At 39.9% G+C, this 14,182-nt stretch overlaps 1 protein-coding gene across 1 annotated transcript; it reads left to right on the top strand.

Moving 5' to 3' along the window:
• The first annotated feature begins 6,550 nt into the window (after positions 1–6,550).
• ess2 (ess-2 spliceosome associated protein) lies at positions 6,551–14,124 on the top strand. The gene is made up of 10 exons (XM_026173889.2): positions 6,551–6,940; positions 9,327–9,495; positions 9,627–9,710; positions 9,921–10,090; positions 11,490–11,607; positions 11,736–11,869; positions 12,045–12,147; positions 12,443–12,552; positions 12,636–12,751; positions 12,850–14,124. Exons 1-10 carry the CDS (start codon positions 6,794–6,796, stop codon positions 13,127–13,129), a joined length of 1,431 nt encoding a protein of 476 aa, XP_026029674.1. The 5' UTR covers positions 6,551–6,793; the 3' UTR covers positions 13,130–14,124.
• Positions 14,125–14,182: the final 58 nt, after the last annotated feature.

Raw genomic sequence — 14,182 nt, forward strand, 5'->3', positions numbered from 1 at the left:
ATATATATATATATATATATATATATATATATAAAATTGTCGTTATTATTATTACTTGGTTAATGTGTATTATAACAATATCAAAGCTGGCACATTGGGGGAAAGTCTGGAAGAAAAAAGAAAAGGGAAGAGAATATAATAAAATGATAGAACATAATTAGAAAAGCACAACACCTGGAAGAGAAAAATATGCAAAACCACAGATACACAAATCAACAATCTAGTTAAGACAGTTTACCACATGAAGACTACCTCTAGTATTCAGAAGTCAACACTGCAGGGCACACACTTTTCTAAAGTGGTTATGAAGAAAGCACAAAAGACTGCCATTGTGGGTCAAGTGCATGTTAACATTCGCCACTTTTCCTGCACCTAAACAGCTCCCAAGAGAGGAAATGTTGACACAGTACAAAGCAACAAGCTACTTCCACAAAGAAAAGAAAATGCAGCTACAATAAAGGCAGGAAAGATGCCGGCTGACTCTGTGAGAAGGCAGTCCTCGGAGCTTTTGTTAGCTTAATTTCTGGCTTACAATATTTACCTAGCTGGAAAAGTTGCATTCAAATATACTGTAAAACTGTACATGTAGGATTTATGTGTATTTATGTTTTAAGTCATACATACACGGATTTCAGATTAGCGTGGGAGATTAGAAGTGCTCTTTGTTTAGTTTGTTGGGAGCTAATCACCTAATATTTTATTAATTAAAGACACATTTCATTCATTATTTAATGATGTACTTACTTAAGTTATTTTGGCACCCTAGGCTTTCCTTAATGTCATCACCATACTGAGGCATCTCTATAGGTTAACCTGTGATTGGGGGTCTCAAGTAGACTTTATTTCATTTTAAGGAGTCAAAAGTCAAAAAGGTAAGGAAACCCTGGCATATAACCTACAGGATTTCTGCATTTATTACTGAACGTTGTCAGATCTTCATCTAAGTCACAGTTATAGACAAACACAATCAATAAGGTACTCAGTGCTTTTATTCTCATGTCTTTATTGAGTACACGAGTAATCAATTAAGGTGCAGGGATAAAAAAAATATTAAGTGAACCAAAACCCCTGTGCTACAGATTTCTCCAACTGCTGAAGTCAAGTGTCCCAAATGTAAGAGGTGAAACTGGAAGCATGGGCTGGAGGGGCGTCCCTCCCCCTACATGAACGCACACAGAGTATGATTAAATTCAAAGTGCACATCTAACACAACAGCTTTCACAGGTCCTCAGAGGTGACTGGAAAAAGCTTGAAAAGGCCTTTTAAGGGCCTGTGTCGATCAATCCACAGTGAAGTGTGCACTCCTTTAAAAAAAAAATTAAAAAGGTGATAAAGAGCAGAACATCTGCACAAACCTCTTGAAGTCTTTGTTTATGTGTGCATTTGAGCTGTCAGTGAAATGAAATGAAAATGATACAAATCGAATCTTTAATTTGTTTAATGTGTTTTTTGTCTGTTTAGCTGTTATTTATTTTTTGGGAAATGAATAAAATTGTAAATATGAGTGTGAAGAGGAAGCGAGTCTCTATAACCTGAGCTGCAGAATGAAAAAAGCAGACCAAAAAAAGAAATTGCGCAATTTTTCCCTGTTACTCCCTTTTTGATTCCATCTTTTTCTTGCAAGCTCAGTCTTGCGCCATGATTTTGAAGCAAAACAAACTAAACACCAGATCCCACTTCAGGTCCTTGAGGGGATATAATATATATATTTTAAAAACACAATAAAGAAAAACATTGTGCAATGCAATTAAAAAATACTTTATGCAACAATGGAGTGGTACTCCAGATTCCTCCTCCCTGTTGGTGCATTATGTCTACAGTTTTTTTTTTTCTGCACAAGTTCAGGAGGAAACAGAAAGAGTAGGAGGGTGTGATCCCCCGGTCGCCCTGATTCAATCTCTGTTTCTGCAGGAGGTATTGGGCCTGGGTCCAAACACCAAGCACCAAGCAGAGAAGCTGAGCATTTTCACACGTCAGCGTTCTGCTGCCTTGCACAGCTCCCTGCTCGTTTATCAACAGTCCGTGTGTGGGTGTATTTATAATCCAGTGTCTCCTGTCTGATGTGCACTGATTTGATTTGTGTCCTTTAATCTTCTCATTTTTTCCACCCACGCGCTTTCTGTCTGAATAGCCATTTAAAATATAAGACTGTGACACGTAACCCTAAAGAGCGCACACGCTCAGAAGCATCCAAGCAAATCAACATTCTGTGTGGCAACTAATATTTTCCAGGCTCTGTCTTTCAAATGCAGTGTCACACAACAAAAAAGAAGTTATTATAATGATTACAGTGTCTCATTCACCCTCCGCCTCATTTAGTTTATTTATTCAGTCTTCTCATAAAACACAGACAGTGTCGTCTTCTTCTCTTCTTTCAGCTGCTCCCTTTAGGGTTCATCTGCCTTCATCTCATCGTCTCCCCAGCCTCCTCCTCTGTCACACCAACCCCCTGCATGTCCTGCTTCACTACATCCATGAATCTGCTCTATGGTTTTCCTCTTTTCCTCTATCTCTCCTCTCCAAATCTCCAAACCATCTCAACCTTGCCTCTATAACTCCCACTGACAATCTTAGCATCCAGCTCTTCCACCTTCAGATCCACCTCCCGTCTTATTGTTAGTGCCATCGTCTCCGAACCATACATCACAGCAGGTCTCACTGTCGTCTAATCATCCTTTCATTATTGCTGTTATCCTTCCGTCACAAATCACCCCTAACACTCGTGTCCTCTCGGTCCACCCTCCTGCGCTCTTATCTTCACCTCTGTTGTGCTCTGTCCACTGGTTTGGATGACTGAGCCCAGGTACAGCCTGATATTTCACCTTCACTACCTCTCTTCCTTGCATCTTCACTGTTACACCCATCTTCCTCTCACTGACACACATATTATGTTTTGCTTCTTCACCTTCACTCTCTTCACTTTTTTGTGTATTTCCATCTCTGTCCTTAATCACCCTGACCATCAGTTCAATCTCTCATGAGTCCTTTTCTTCTTCCTTAGCGTCCAGCCTCAAATATAACTCTTTGAAAGCCTTTTTCTTGTCTCTTTGCTGCTATACGCCTAGCCTCCTGGTACCCCTGCCTCCTCTCTTCATCTCTTCGATTATCCCACTTTTTCTTTGCCAACTCCTTCCTTTAAATACTTTCCTGTATTTTCACAACCAAGTCTCTTGCTTTTCTGCCCAGAGGATACAGCAAAAGCCTTCTTGCCAGTTTCCTTCAGCACTTTAACAGTTATCTGTTATCTGCACAACATTCTACTTTTTTCAACCTCCACTATTTAATCCTTGCCTCTGCCTTCACGCGCTTCCTCTTGTTGATTTCCATCCTACAGACTACTATCTGATGCTGTGTAGATACATCCTCCCCAGACTTCTGCAGACCTTCTGCACTGGAGATAGTCAACCTGTCCACCTGTGTATTGTAGAGGCAGCCAATCAGAAGAATGTTGACAGAGGTGCTGAGCCAAGGTCCATTTTAATGATTATGATTATGAAATTATTATTTTGAACAGTTATTCATTCACAACTACCTTATAATACCATACCAACATACTTTATTTATAAAGCACTTTTAAAAATACATTGTACAATTCATGTGATATTCAGTGTAATAAATTCCAGCATATCAAGCAACATTTTTCCTTAAGACAAAGAGTTTTATACTATTTTTGAATCTCCTAAAAATGCGGAAAAGAATTCATCTGCCACCCATCGGCTGTGGTTCTTTTCTCTTTTACTCCTTGTACCAAATATTGCTTACAACAATAAAATGGATCTTTATTGTTGTAATCCCCAGTAATGAATTTTGAACTGTTTGAACCAACATGGATATAGTACAATTCCTTCTATTGAGAACCACAATAACTGCAGATAAGGATCTCACTTTCTGCGCAAACTATACATCAACAATCTGGATGCTATTAAACCCGAGTGAAAAGGATGAGATGGTGTTTATTGTTATCTGTTTTCAAAAAGCGCTTATAAAGGGAGCTTAGGACAGATTGTGGAAATCCATTAATTCTCTGGGAGGGGGAAAAAAAAGGTGTATTGCCTTGTATGAAATCACAGGATTTGTCGGGGTTGGAGGTGGTGGTGGTGGGGGGGCTGAATTTAACCTGTAATAGCTTTACCTCAGCTGCGCACATTGTCAGAAAAGTCAGACTGAAAAGACTGCAGCACAAAGATAAGACACATGATGCACGATCGTGAATACAAACGACTGGGATGGATCCATATCTCTGAATTTTCTCTCTCTGTGTGCAAACATACACGGGCCAAATGAGTCACCCCATCATCTGCAGCGCCCTAATCACTTTGTAATCACTTTAAGTCTGCATTGTTGTTGACAGTGTAGCCCCAGCTTGTGTAAATAAATATACCAATTTATGCAGGATCGTTTGTTGACAGAGCTATACGTGGAAGCGACATTATGAAGTGAATTTGAAGAACTAATCCTCAGACTCAGCATACACAAGTCTGTGGCCACACCAAGAACGCTCATCTTTAAATCCAGGTTTCTAATACCAAGAAATCCCCTTTCCTCTAAAACCTTAACAATAAGGATCTTAGGAGCTCTCCACTTCTCATTTTATGCAGCGAAATCTGATTTCTTTTGAAGAAAGGAATGAGGCGAGATTAACTGAATCTGCCATCCTCCCTAACCTCTTCACAAAACTGCCCAGATTAGCAAGGAATTAAGTTTCAACCGTTTTTATGTGTCTGGTCCATAGGGGGGGATTATGGTTTTACTTCTTTTTTTTGGCCTCCCAATTTCACTATAAGGGCTTGACACGCTGCTGTAAAGAGAAGAAGGAGAAGGAGAAGAGCAACTGAGGCTCGAAAAGTCCTCTGTGTGTGTGTCACAATAACCTGTGATCACCACTGCTTTTGAGCTTTCACTGAAACCTCTTTGGAGGTGGACTGATCAGGATGGAGAGGCAGAAGTTCCCCTTTACTATTGAGAACATCCTGAAGTATCCGAGCAGGAGTGGAGATAAACGGTCCTACGGAGCGAGTGGTCTTGGCTTAAAAGAGAAGACAGTGAGTCCTGCTGGAGGCCAAACAGAGGCGGTTCATCATGCCTGCCTGTGCTGCTGCTACTGCTCCCACTGTGCTGACATACTCCAGCCTGACTTCATCCACGAAGGTAGGACCATACCTTCCGCTTTTGTCTGTGGTTGAGCTTGATTCTGCTCCCCCAACCTTAAATCAGACCTCCTCCCTGCAGCTTGTCAGTATGGCTGGAACCCAGCAATCCTCTCAGATTCGTGCAGGCTGGGAGACACTCACAGGGAGGAGCAGTCACCCAGTCAACAGAGGCGAACCCGGCGTCACCGGACCATTTTCACTGAGGAACAGCTGGACGCACTGGAGGAGCTGTTCCTGCAGAACCAGTACCCAGATGTGAACACAAGAGAGAAACTCGCACAGCGCACTCACTTAAGAGAAGAGAGAGTGGAGGTAACACTGCAGCATCACATAATTGTTTTTATTAAATATGATGGTCTGCTAATAATGTAAATGTGAATAAAGACTACTGTAGATACTGAATTTAATAAAATGACAGCTCAACAATGTTGCCTCTTTTCTGTCAATCAGGTTTGGTTTAAAAACAGAAGAGCCAAGTGGAGACGTCAGAAAAGACTTTCATTTGTTGTGGGAAACACAGAAAAAAAGTGAAAAAAAAAGAAGTTTGCATGGCTCTGTGTGATCCAATCAAAATAGTTTGCATATACCTATATGAAACATATAATTCTTATATGTAACCATATATGTAAAATCCTGGCATGTATTGATACTATTACTGTAAGTAAAACCTTGAATTTGTAAATGGGTTGTTGTAGTTTGCACAGACTGTTAAAAAAAAACGTGTCCTTGAGAAAAAATACAGTTGTCTGGGGATTTTTTAAGAAAAGAAGAAATGCCTTTTTTGTGCCACCAATAGAAAACGCAGCTAACTTATTATTATTACGGTATTATTATTATTTTTTTTTATTTTTTTTAATAGAATTTTAACGCCTTACTTTATCGATTTCTTTAGCATTTCTTTGTCAAACAAACGACCAGGGGGTCAGAACTAGCCCGCCAAAGAGTCCAACATGGCTCAGTGGATGGTTTGCTATATCTGAAAATTACAATGAAGTCATTAATATGTTTAGTATGTCTAATATAAATTTTCCCACAAAATGTTGTTCGTTTCTGGTGATGACAGGCATGAAAATGTTTCAAAAGTTTAAATCACTTCTGACTAATTGTTTACACTGTAAATAAATATATAAAAAAATTATTAAATTGTTAGGCACTAAAAACTCCACATGTGAAGGTCTTGTGCTTTTGTAAAGCCACTGTGAGACATGACACTAGAGTTTGTCTTCTGTACTGTAAATGGAGTGTAAGTGTATTTCATGAAACAAAAACTATATAAAGCCTTTTTAAAAATTATATATATAAATATTTTTATTATTATTTTTTTTATTTAAGTTAAGGTCTGCGAACTATCAAACCGCTGTTGGCTTTCAGGGTTTATTTTGGAAAATTCTAGCGAAGCCGTAAATTTCCGGTGACGTAATTGTTCGGCTGTGCGTTGTTTGTACGCTGGTGGCTAAAAGTCAGCTAATGTGTTAGAGTTGGTGGCGTTGGGCATTTTTAAGTATCGGGTTTTTACGTTGTTGGTTAACTATTTAAACGGTGTTAACCCACTGAAAGAAACACCCTCTAATAGCTTAATTTTCGTCGCTATTTGTAGTAGAAGATTATTTAGCCATCTGGCTAGGAGGCTAACAGGGACCACAATGGAGGGCAGCGCCAGCGTGAGGAAAGCACTGTCCGGGACTCTCGTCCCTTTGGCGGTCTCAACAGTGGCTCTTCAACAGCAACCAGAGGATGAGGAGAAGGGAACGCTGAAGAGAAACGTCCTGGATGAGGAGGAATACATTGAGGTAAATAATAGCAGACATAGACAGGCGCGACTGTGTTAGCTAACAACTGTAAGTTAGCAGGCAGGTAATGTACAACACAGCTACATTTCTTTAGACTAAATACTTTATTGTACTAGTCTGGACAGACATAGAAGTGTATAACAGCTCCAAATATTATGCAGTCAGTGTGGAAAACGTGTTTACTTATCAAATCTACGTATAGGTTTAAAGTAAGGTGCTTGTTATGACAGTACTTCACGATATGAAAGTGCAATAGCAAATTGCTCAAGTAAGGATTAAGTTACTAAATTTACATGAATAGCATGGTAATGGCATGCTTATACCCCGAAAATATTTGGTTAAAAATTGTTTAACCAGTTGCACCACGACGAGACACTTAAGTAGCTATCAAAAAGCCCTAAATAAATCTAGCTGGATATTGGATCACTCTTCTTAGAAGAATTGTTAGAGTTCATTTAAACTGATTTGGTTCCTGGCACAGACGTGGCTTTAACCGCAGTCCACAAGTTTTACAAATTTTCTTGTGTTGGAGCACACAGCCCATTGCCACAATGCCATCCAGAGGGTCTTTTAATAATGCTACTGTTTCACACAGTGGGGCAGTCAGACCACAGGGTCTCTTGATAGGACCTAGATGGCCATCAAGGATCTGGTTCTCCACACTCCTCAGTCTGGTGAGTGGGGTCCTGTGTGTCTGTATACTGTGGCAACTCAGAGTTTAAGCTCAGAGCAGGGCTATATGTTATATTTGTAAGAAAAAGGGAAAAGCTCTGCCAAAACAGCTTTCCCACCAGATTGTTGACACAGTAAAACAGATGTACAAAAAGTCTCTTCAGATATTAGTTGCCACACTACCAGGAACATTGCCTGGGCAGTAATTCGAGGTGTTCCATGAGGGGAAATCTGTGCAGCAGAATCCTTGGCAGTGCCTTACACGGTTGCTAGGGTCACCTGACTTAATCTGGTCTCAGGACCCACTCAAGCTTCAACTATTCTGCCATTGGCTGACCAGTAAGTTTTTCCTCACGACACTGCTAGTATAAGTCATCTTCATTGTTTACTGCAACTTCTGTAGGCAGGAGGGAAAGAAACCTAATTAAAGTTACAAAAGTTACCACGGTTCTGTGAACTCCCAGATAACTGCCAGTCATGCAGTTCACTTGGAGCATCTCAGTGCAAGAACATTTATAGAGATCGGATGTAGGGTACCGGGGGGGTTTTATGGTGTACACGCGTAGGTAGCCTACAGGTCACACAGTTGACTTTGTTTATATGAAATCTCAACCTGCACTGAGCACAAGAAGACATAGCTGCATTGTTTATTGTCACTGGCAGTCTTCTGGGAATTCACAGAACCATAATTACCTTCGTAACTTCTGTTTGGAAACCTCACCTTTAGTCCTCCAAATGTAACTCTTGACATTGTGGCCAATGAGCTCAAACTTTGTCACTTCTGACCATAAAACCTTTCTCCAGAAGGCATTTGGCTTCTCCATGTGGGCAGCAACAAGTTTAAGTCGAGTTTTTAAAGGTATCGATTTTAGAGCAGAGGCTTCTTTCTTGGTCAGCTCCCAGTTGGTCCACAGTGAGTGGAAAAACTTTTTTTTTCTTCAGCAGTTTTCAGTTCATGGCAGGTTTTATGCCTTGGTGGTTACAGGGTTGTTCCTGAACAGCCTAACCAATTTCCTGTCATCTGAGGTTGACAGTTTGGATTTTCTTTAAGACCTCTGCAAAGTGGTGACACATCTGTTAATCTTTTACGTACAGTTATTTGAAATGATGATCTTGTAATCTGCAGTTGTTTAGAAATGGATTCAAGAGATCTTTGCAACTTGTGTAAATCTAAACTTCTCATTCTTAGATCTTCATTGTGTTCACTGGACCTTCCCATTGTTCTGAGTATTGGTCAATCCAGTGACTACAGTCAAACAAATCCTTTCTATGCTGGTGAAGAGAAAATACCAGTTGTAGTCAGTCGTGATCAGTTACACAAAGTTTTGTCCTTGTTGTGTCCTTGCCCTTGCTTTGGCTTTGTTAAACCTTTAGCAACACTCAAAAGATTTTAGTGTGTGTATATATTGAACCTGTTTACATATATCTAACCCTGTTTGAATTAGAGAAAATCCAAAGTGAATTCAAATGTGTACACTCTTGTTTTTTTGTTGTTGTTAATTTTTTAATTGATTAAAGTCGTGTACTGTGCAGTAATTGCACCATGGAAACAAACTATTCAAAAAAAAAATTAAGACTAAAATTACCATGACATCCATGCCCATGATGAGTGTATGTAAACATCTGAACACATCTCTATGTGCCATAAGCCCATATTTCCTGGTAATATGTCCTCTGTATTAACCTTCTGCTTGTGTTTTGTTTTTGTTGACAGAGCTTAGAGAAAATTATCCAGAGGGACTTTTTCCCAGATGTGACAAAGCTGCAGGCACAGAAGGAATATCTTGAAGCAGAGGAAAATGGAGACCTGGAGAGGATGAGAGAAATTTCCATCCGATACGGATCTTCGTTGACAAAATCTACACCGCAGTCTTCTGCACCATGTGAGTGAAGTGGAATTAAATAAGACATTATGTGTTCTCCAAGTAAAATACTTGTTAATGATAAAATACTTGAATTCAACAGGTGTTTTTTTTCTCATTCAAATTTTTTCTTTCTCTTCTGTTTGTGTAAGATGTGACGCCTGCTAGCTTTGAAACACCAGTGGGCCAGTTGGGATCCCCTGCTTCCACTTATTCTGCTAAAGCTGTAGATGGAGGTAAGTAAGCAGGGTGATGAACACATAACGACATGCAGTAAATGTGTAATTTGTTAAAGCTTCACATCCACGTCTCGCTGTTAATCCTTCTTTTGACATTTACATGCTTTCCCATATTGTATACCATTCTGTTTCTCATTAGTGGTTAACATGTTTGGCACTAAATTGATCGACTATGAGAAATTATTGGTATTTTTTCTTTTTTTCTAGAGAAGAGGGCTGACGACACAGAAGAACAAAATCTGCCCAGCCTGGACCGCTTCCTCGCTAAGAATACCAGTGAGGATAATGCATCCTTTGAACAGATAATGGATCTGGCAAAAGACAAGGAGAAACTGAAGCATGCCTGGTTGTATGAGGCTGAAGCTGAATTCAAACAGGTATGGATGGTTAGCTGTGTAAATGCAGGTGTGCTGATCTGTTTTCTGGGGCTTTCATATGTTCACGAGTGTCAATTTATCGCAAAAACTTGTAAAAGTATTTAAATCATTGCATTAGTTTCCCACAGACTTAAACTCATAATTTGTGGCGATGTGGAGCACGTATGTTAGGGATGACCATTTAAACTAGAATTGTTATTCACCAAAAACTAGAAACAGTTTTTTTGAGATTGCTCACTCTAGCTTTACCTGGTGGAGTTTGCGGTGAACCAGATTTTTTTGTTTTGTTTTTCAGGCTGTAGTCCTCTTTGGGTCTGCATGTTTCCCCTGTTTTATATAGTAGCATCGCATCTGAATGTGCCACACGCCTTTTATCTGCCAGCAAATGGAAGCTAATGTGTTGCTTCTTCTATTTGCTCATCGCATGGTGGTCAGCGAACAGTTTGTAGGACCATTAATACCACTTCCTTCTGGTAGAGGTGCATTATATATTCACTTAGTATATATACTAACTAATTATATACTAACTAATTAAATTATACTCAGGATTTATTCCCCCCTTTAATAGCAGTTACATTGCTTAAAAAAATACTTTGTGCAGCTGTTTCTTGTCTTAAAGGATAAACAGCATTTTCCATTCTTTTTAAAACAAGAAAAAAGAAACTCATGTCTGGTATGACGTAATAGACTTGTGCCACCAGAAGGTGACATTAGTGCACCCAGAAGCTTTGTCAGCTGCCAATAAACAAGAACACGAAGCTATTTCCCAGATGCTACTGTACAAACAGAAGATTGCTTTTATAAAGATTTTTACCAAGACAGTCTTGTGCAGAACTCCTTAAAAAAAAAAAAACCAAAAGACAAAATAAATGTAAATAAACTTTAGTCACTCCACCAGGTAAAGCTAGTGTGACGTAGTGTAACTTCTGAGAAGAGTTTGGAGTTGAAGAGTATGAGTATGAGTCCCTTATTCTAAAGATAGACTCCTAACAGGAGTCTTTGTTTCACAGTCTTTCAAAATAAGAGCAACAGGCTTGTCGAGTAAAGTAAAAGTGTAAAGTGTGTGTGTTAGTCCCCATAGGGAAATAGTTCCTCTGCATTTAACCCATTCACCCAGTGAAGCAGTGGGCAGCCACCAGTGCAGCGCCTGGGGAGCAGTGTGTAGGGACGGTACCTTGCTCAGGGGTACCTCAGGGTAGCCGTTCAGTGGAGTCGAACCCCCGACCTTCCGATCATGGGGCCACCACTCTACCTACTGAGCTATCCCTGCCCCTGAGTAGTAAACCACTCACCTAAAACATGCTAAACTGAGTCACCAAATAGACTTAGGTGAGTGTTAATAGATCCTACCTCTTGGCTGCATTCAAATCATTTATAAAAGCTTGTGATTGTTTTCCAGCGTCATGAGCAGAACCTTGCCTTACCATCAGTAGAGAAGGCAGCACTCGAATGCACCAAAGCTGGACTGGAGACCTGGGAGTACAAAGCCAAGAATGCCTTGATGTATTATCCAGAGGGTAGGAGGCTCGAGCGTCGATAGTTGTGTGAATTTGCAAAATTGGCTAAATTCACTTGTGTGTGTCAGTGAGTGAGGTTTTTATTTTGTTCTACAATTATTATTATTTTCTTCCTTTTTTAAAATCAGGTGTTAAAGATGATGATGCCATCTTCAAGAAACCAAGGGAGGTGGTTCACAAGAACACTCGCTTTGTTGGAGACCCATTCAGCAAAGCTCTCAACAAGAGCCAGATTCAGCAGGCAGCAGCTCTCAATGCACAGGTAGGTGTTGTTAATGTGATACTGTATTTAAAACAATGACTGTCGTTGCCTTTATGTGCCACTTATTTCTGAATGAAGTGCTTGCACTGCCTGCCAGTCTGTTCAAATGGAGGTAGGGGAGGCAAAAAAGTGGATTTCTTGATGATGCAGAACATATGTTGTGTTGTTTCTGTAGTTCAAACAGGGTAAAGTAGGTCCTGATGGGAAAGAGCTTATCCCACATGAATCCCCATCAATGAATGGATATGGTTACGTAAAAACTCCTTCACCTGCACCTGGTGAGTAATCTTATTATTGTGCTTTGCATAGAATAGACCTGTTCCATTATCTGACTGGGGCAGCTAAAGAATTAAAAGTTTACCACATTGAACTGTTTCCTTATCAAAGACGTGATGTGACTACGTTTCGTCTGTTCGCTTCGCCTGCTGCCAAAAATCAAGCCCCCCCCTCTCATTGTTAGCGATTGTGGTATTTGATAGACAGCAGATAAAACATGAATACCAAAGTATCTGTTTCCACAATCAGCTTGGAGCTGCTTTGGCACTAGATCTCTTAATGCATTTGTCCTTTCAGGTGTAGCTGAGTCACCTCTGATGACCTGGGGTGAGATCGAGAGCACACCATTTCGTCTGGATGGATCAGACACCCCGTATGTTGAGAGGAATCATGGACCTTCTTTTAAGGTGCTGAGAATTTACAGGTGGATTGATGGTTAATTTGTAATTGTTTAAGTAAAATAGTTGACTTTAATTACCTTTTGTTAAAGATCCCAGAACCAGGGAGACGAGAAAGGCTTGGTTTAAAGATGGCCAACGAGGCTGCCGCTAAGAACCGTGCAAAGAAACAGGAAGCGTTACGAAAAGTCACAGAGAACCTTGCAAGGTATTGATGCTCACTGCGTCTGTCATTTCATTTCTACCAGAATTAAAGTTGTGAAGTCTTGAAGAAATGAAACTAACATTATATTCTTTGTCTTGCAGCCTGACGCCTAAAGGTTTGAGCCCGGCCCTTTCGCCTGCCCTGCAACGGCTCGTAAATCGGACTTCCAGCAAATACACAGACAAAGCACTGCGAGCAAGTTACACCCCATCACCCTCACACAGACTCGCTGCATGCAAGTCTCCCTTCGGGGGCCCGGCGACTCCTTCGGGAACGCCAACGCCAAACAAAGCAAAGACTCCAAATTCTCAGGACGTCACGTCGCTCACAGACAATCTGCTGCAGCTTCCCAAAAGACGGAAAGCATCGGACTTTTTCTAAGAGCAGCACCTCTCTGCTTGGATTGTACAAAAAAAGACTTATAAATGGTGGAGTAGAGACTATAAAAACTTTATGCACTAAAATGCAACAAAGGTCATTGTAGGTCCAAGAGAAATAATTTGAATGTCTGAATTCTATTTTGATTTTATTGTCTTTATCTCGCATACAAGGGTTTTTGTTTGTTGTTTTTTTTTGGGGTTTTTTAAACAGCTCCTGCTACTCTAACAGACTGACATTCTCAACAGACAATATTTGCATATTTTAAATCATTTGTATTGTCATTGAACGTTTTCCCCAAAAAATTCACAGATAAATGAGATGACATTTCAGAGTTTCTCTGCTTCACAGGAATTAATCAGGACAGGAACAGGAATCTCCGGCTGCCGTGTTTCCAAATGGGAGAAGAAAATGTGTTTTATTAAAGCTTGAGCCTGCTCTCACCATCATAAAGATGTAGAACCCTTTCCTAAACTTTCTAAATGTAAAATATACCTTTTGGGGCTAAAATCTGTGTTTGCAATCAGATAATGAATTGTCAGCCGTATAGTTTTGTTCTCCCATCTGTTGGTGCTAAAGGAGTTGGGTCAGGGTCCAAATAAAAAGACCTGTCATGCTTTTATGTTTTCAAATGCTCCAGTTTGCCTTCAGTCTGGTTTGCTGTCAGAACTGATGGTAAAGAGGCCCCCTTTTTTTTTTTTTTTTTTTTTTTTTTTAACTTGCCACAGATTTAAAGTGTCACCCTGTCAGTTGTGTGCATCCTAGTTAAAGTTAACATTTTATTTGATCTAAGTATGTTTTATCTCAAAGAAAAAGGTGCTTGTGTAGAGTTGCCACACACTTTTCATGTCCATATGTCCATTTAAAGAATGATTGGCCTGACTAAAAAAATATATATTTTTCCAATGTTAGAGATTCCTTTCTTGTGCAGGACAGCACTAAGACATGGCAGAGACAATATTTACATTTAAAATAAATAAAGCCAATACGAAACTTCAGTCAAGTAGTTATGAAAGCTTGTCAACGTTTTAAGTTGCTATCTCAAAGTTTTGATTA

Source organism: Astatotilapia calliptera, chromosome 7 (assembly GCF_964374335.1).
Source record: "Astatotilapia calliptera chromosome 7, fAstCal68.1, whole genome shotgun sequence".
NCBI classification, from domain to species: domain Eukaryota; kingdom Metazoa; phylum Chordata; class Actinopteri; order Cichliformes; family Cichlidae; genus Astatotilapia; species Astatotilapia calliptera.

Excerpts from the sequence above, each read along its gene's own strand:
- ess2 (XM_026173889.2), top strand. The coding sequence starts at position 6,794 with ATGGAGGGCAGCGCCAGCGTGAGGAAAGCACTGTCCGGGACTCTCGTC. Across the intron at positions 9,711-9,920 it reads TGCTAAAGCTGTAGATGGAG|AGAAGAGGGCTGACGACACA; the intron begins GTAAGTAAGCAG and ends CTTTTTTTCTAG. Across the intron at positions 12,148-12,442 it reads AACTCCTTCACCTGCACCTG|GTGTAGCTGAGTCACCTCTG; the intron begins GTGAGTAATCTT and ends TTGTCCTTTCAG.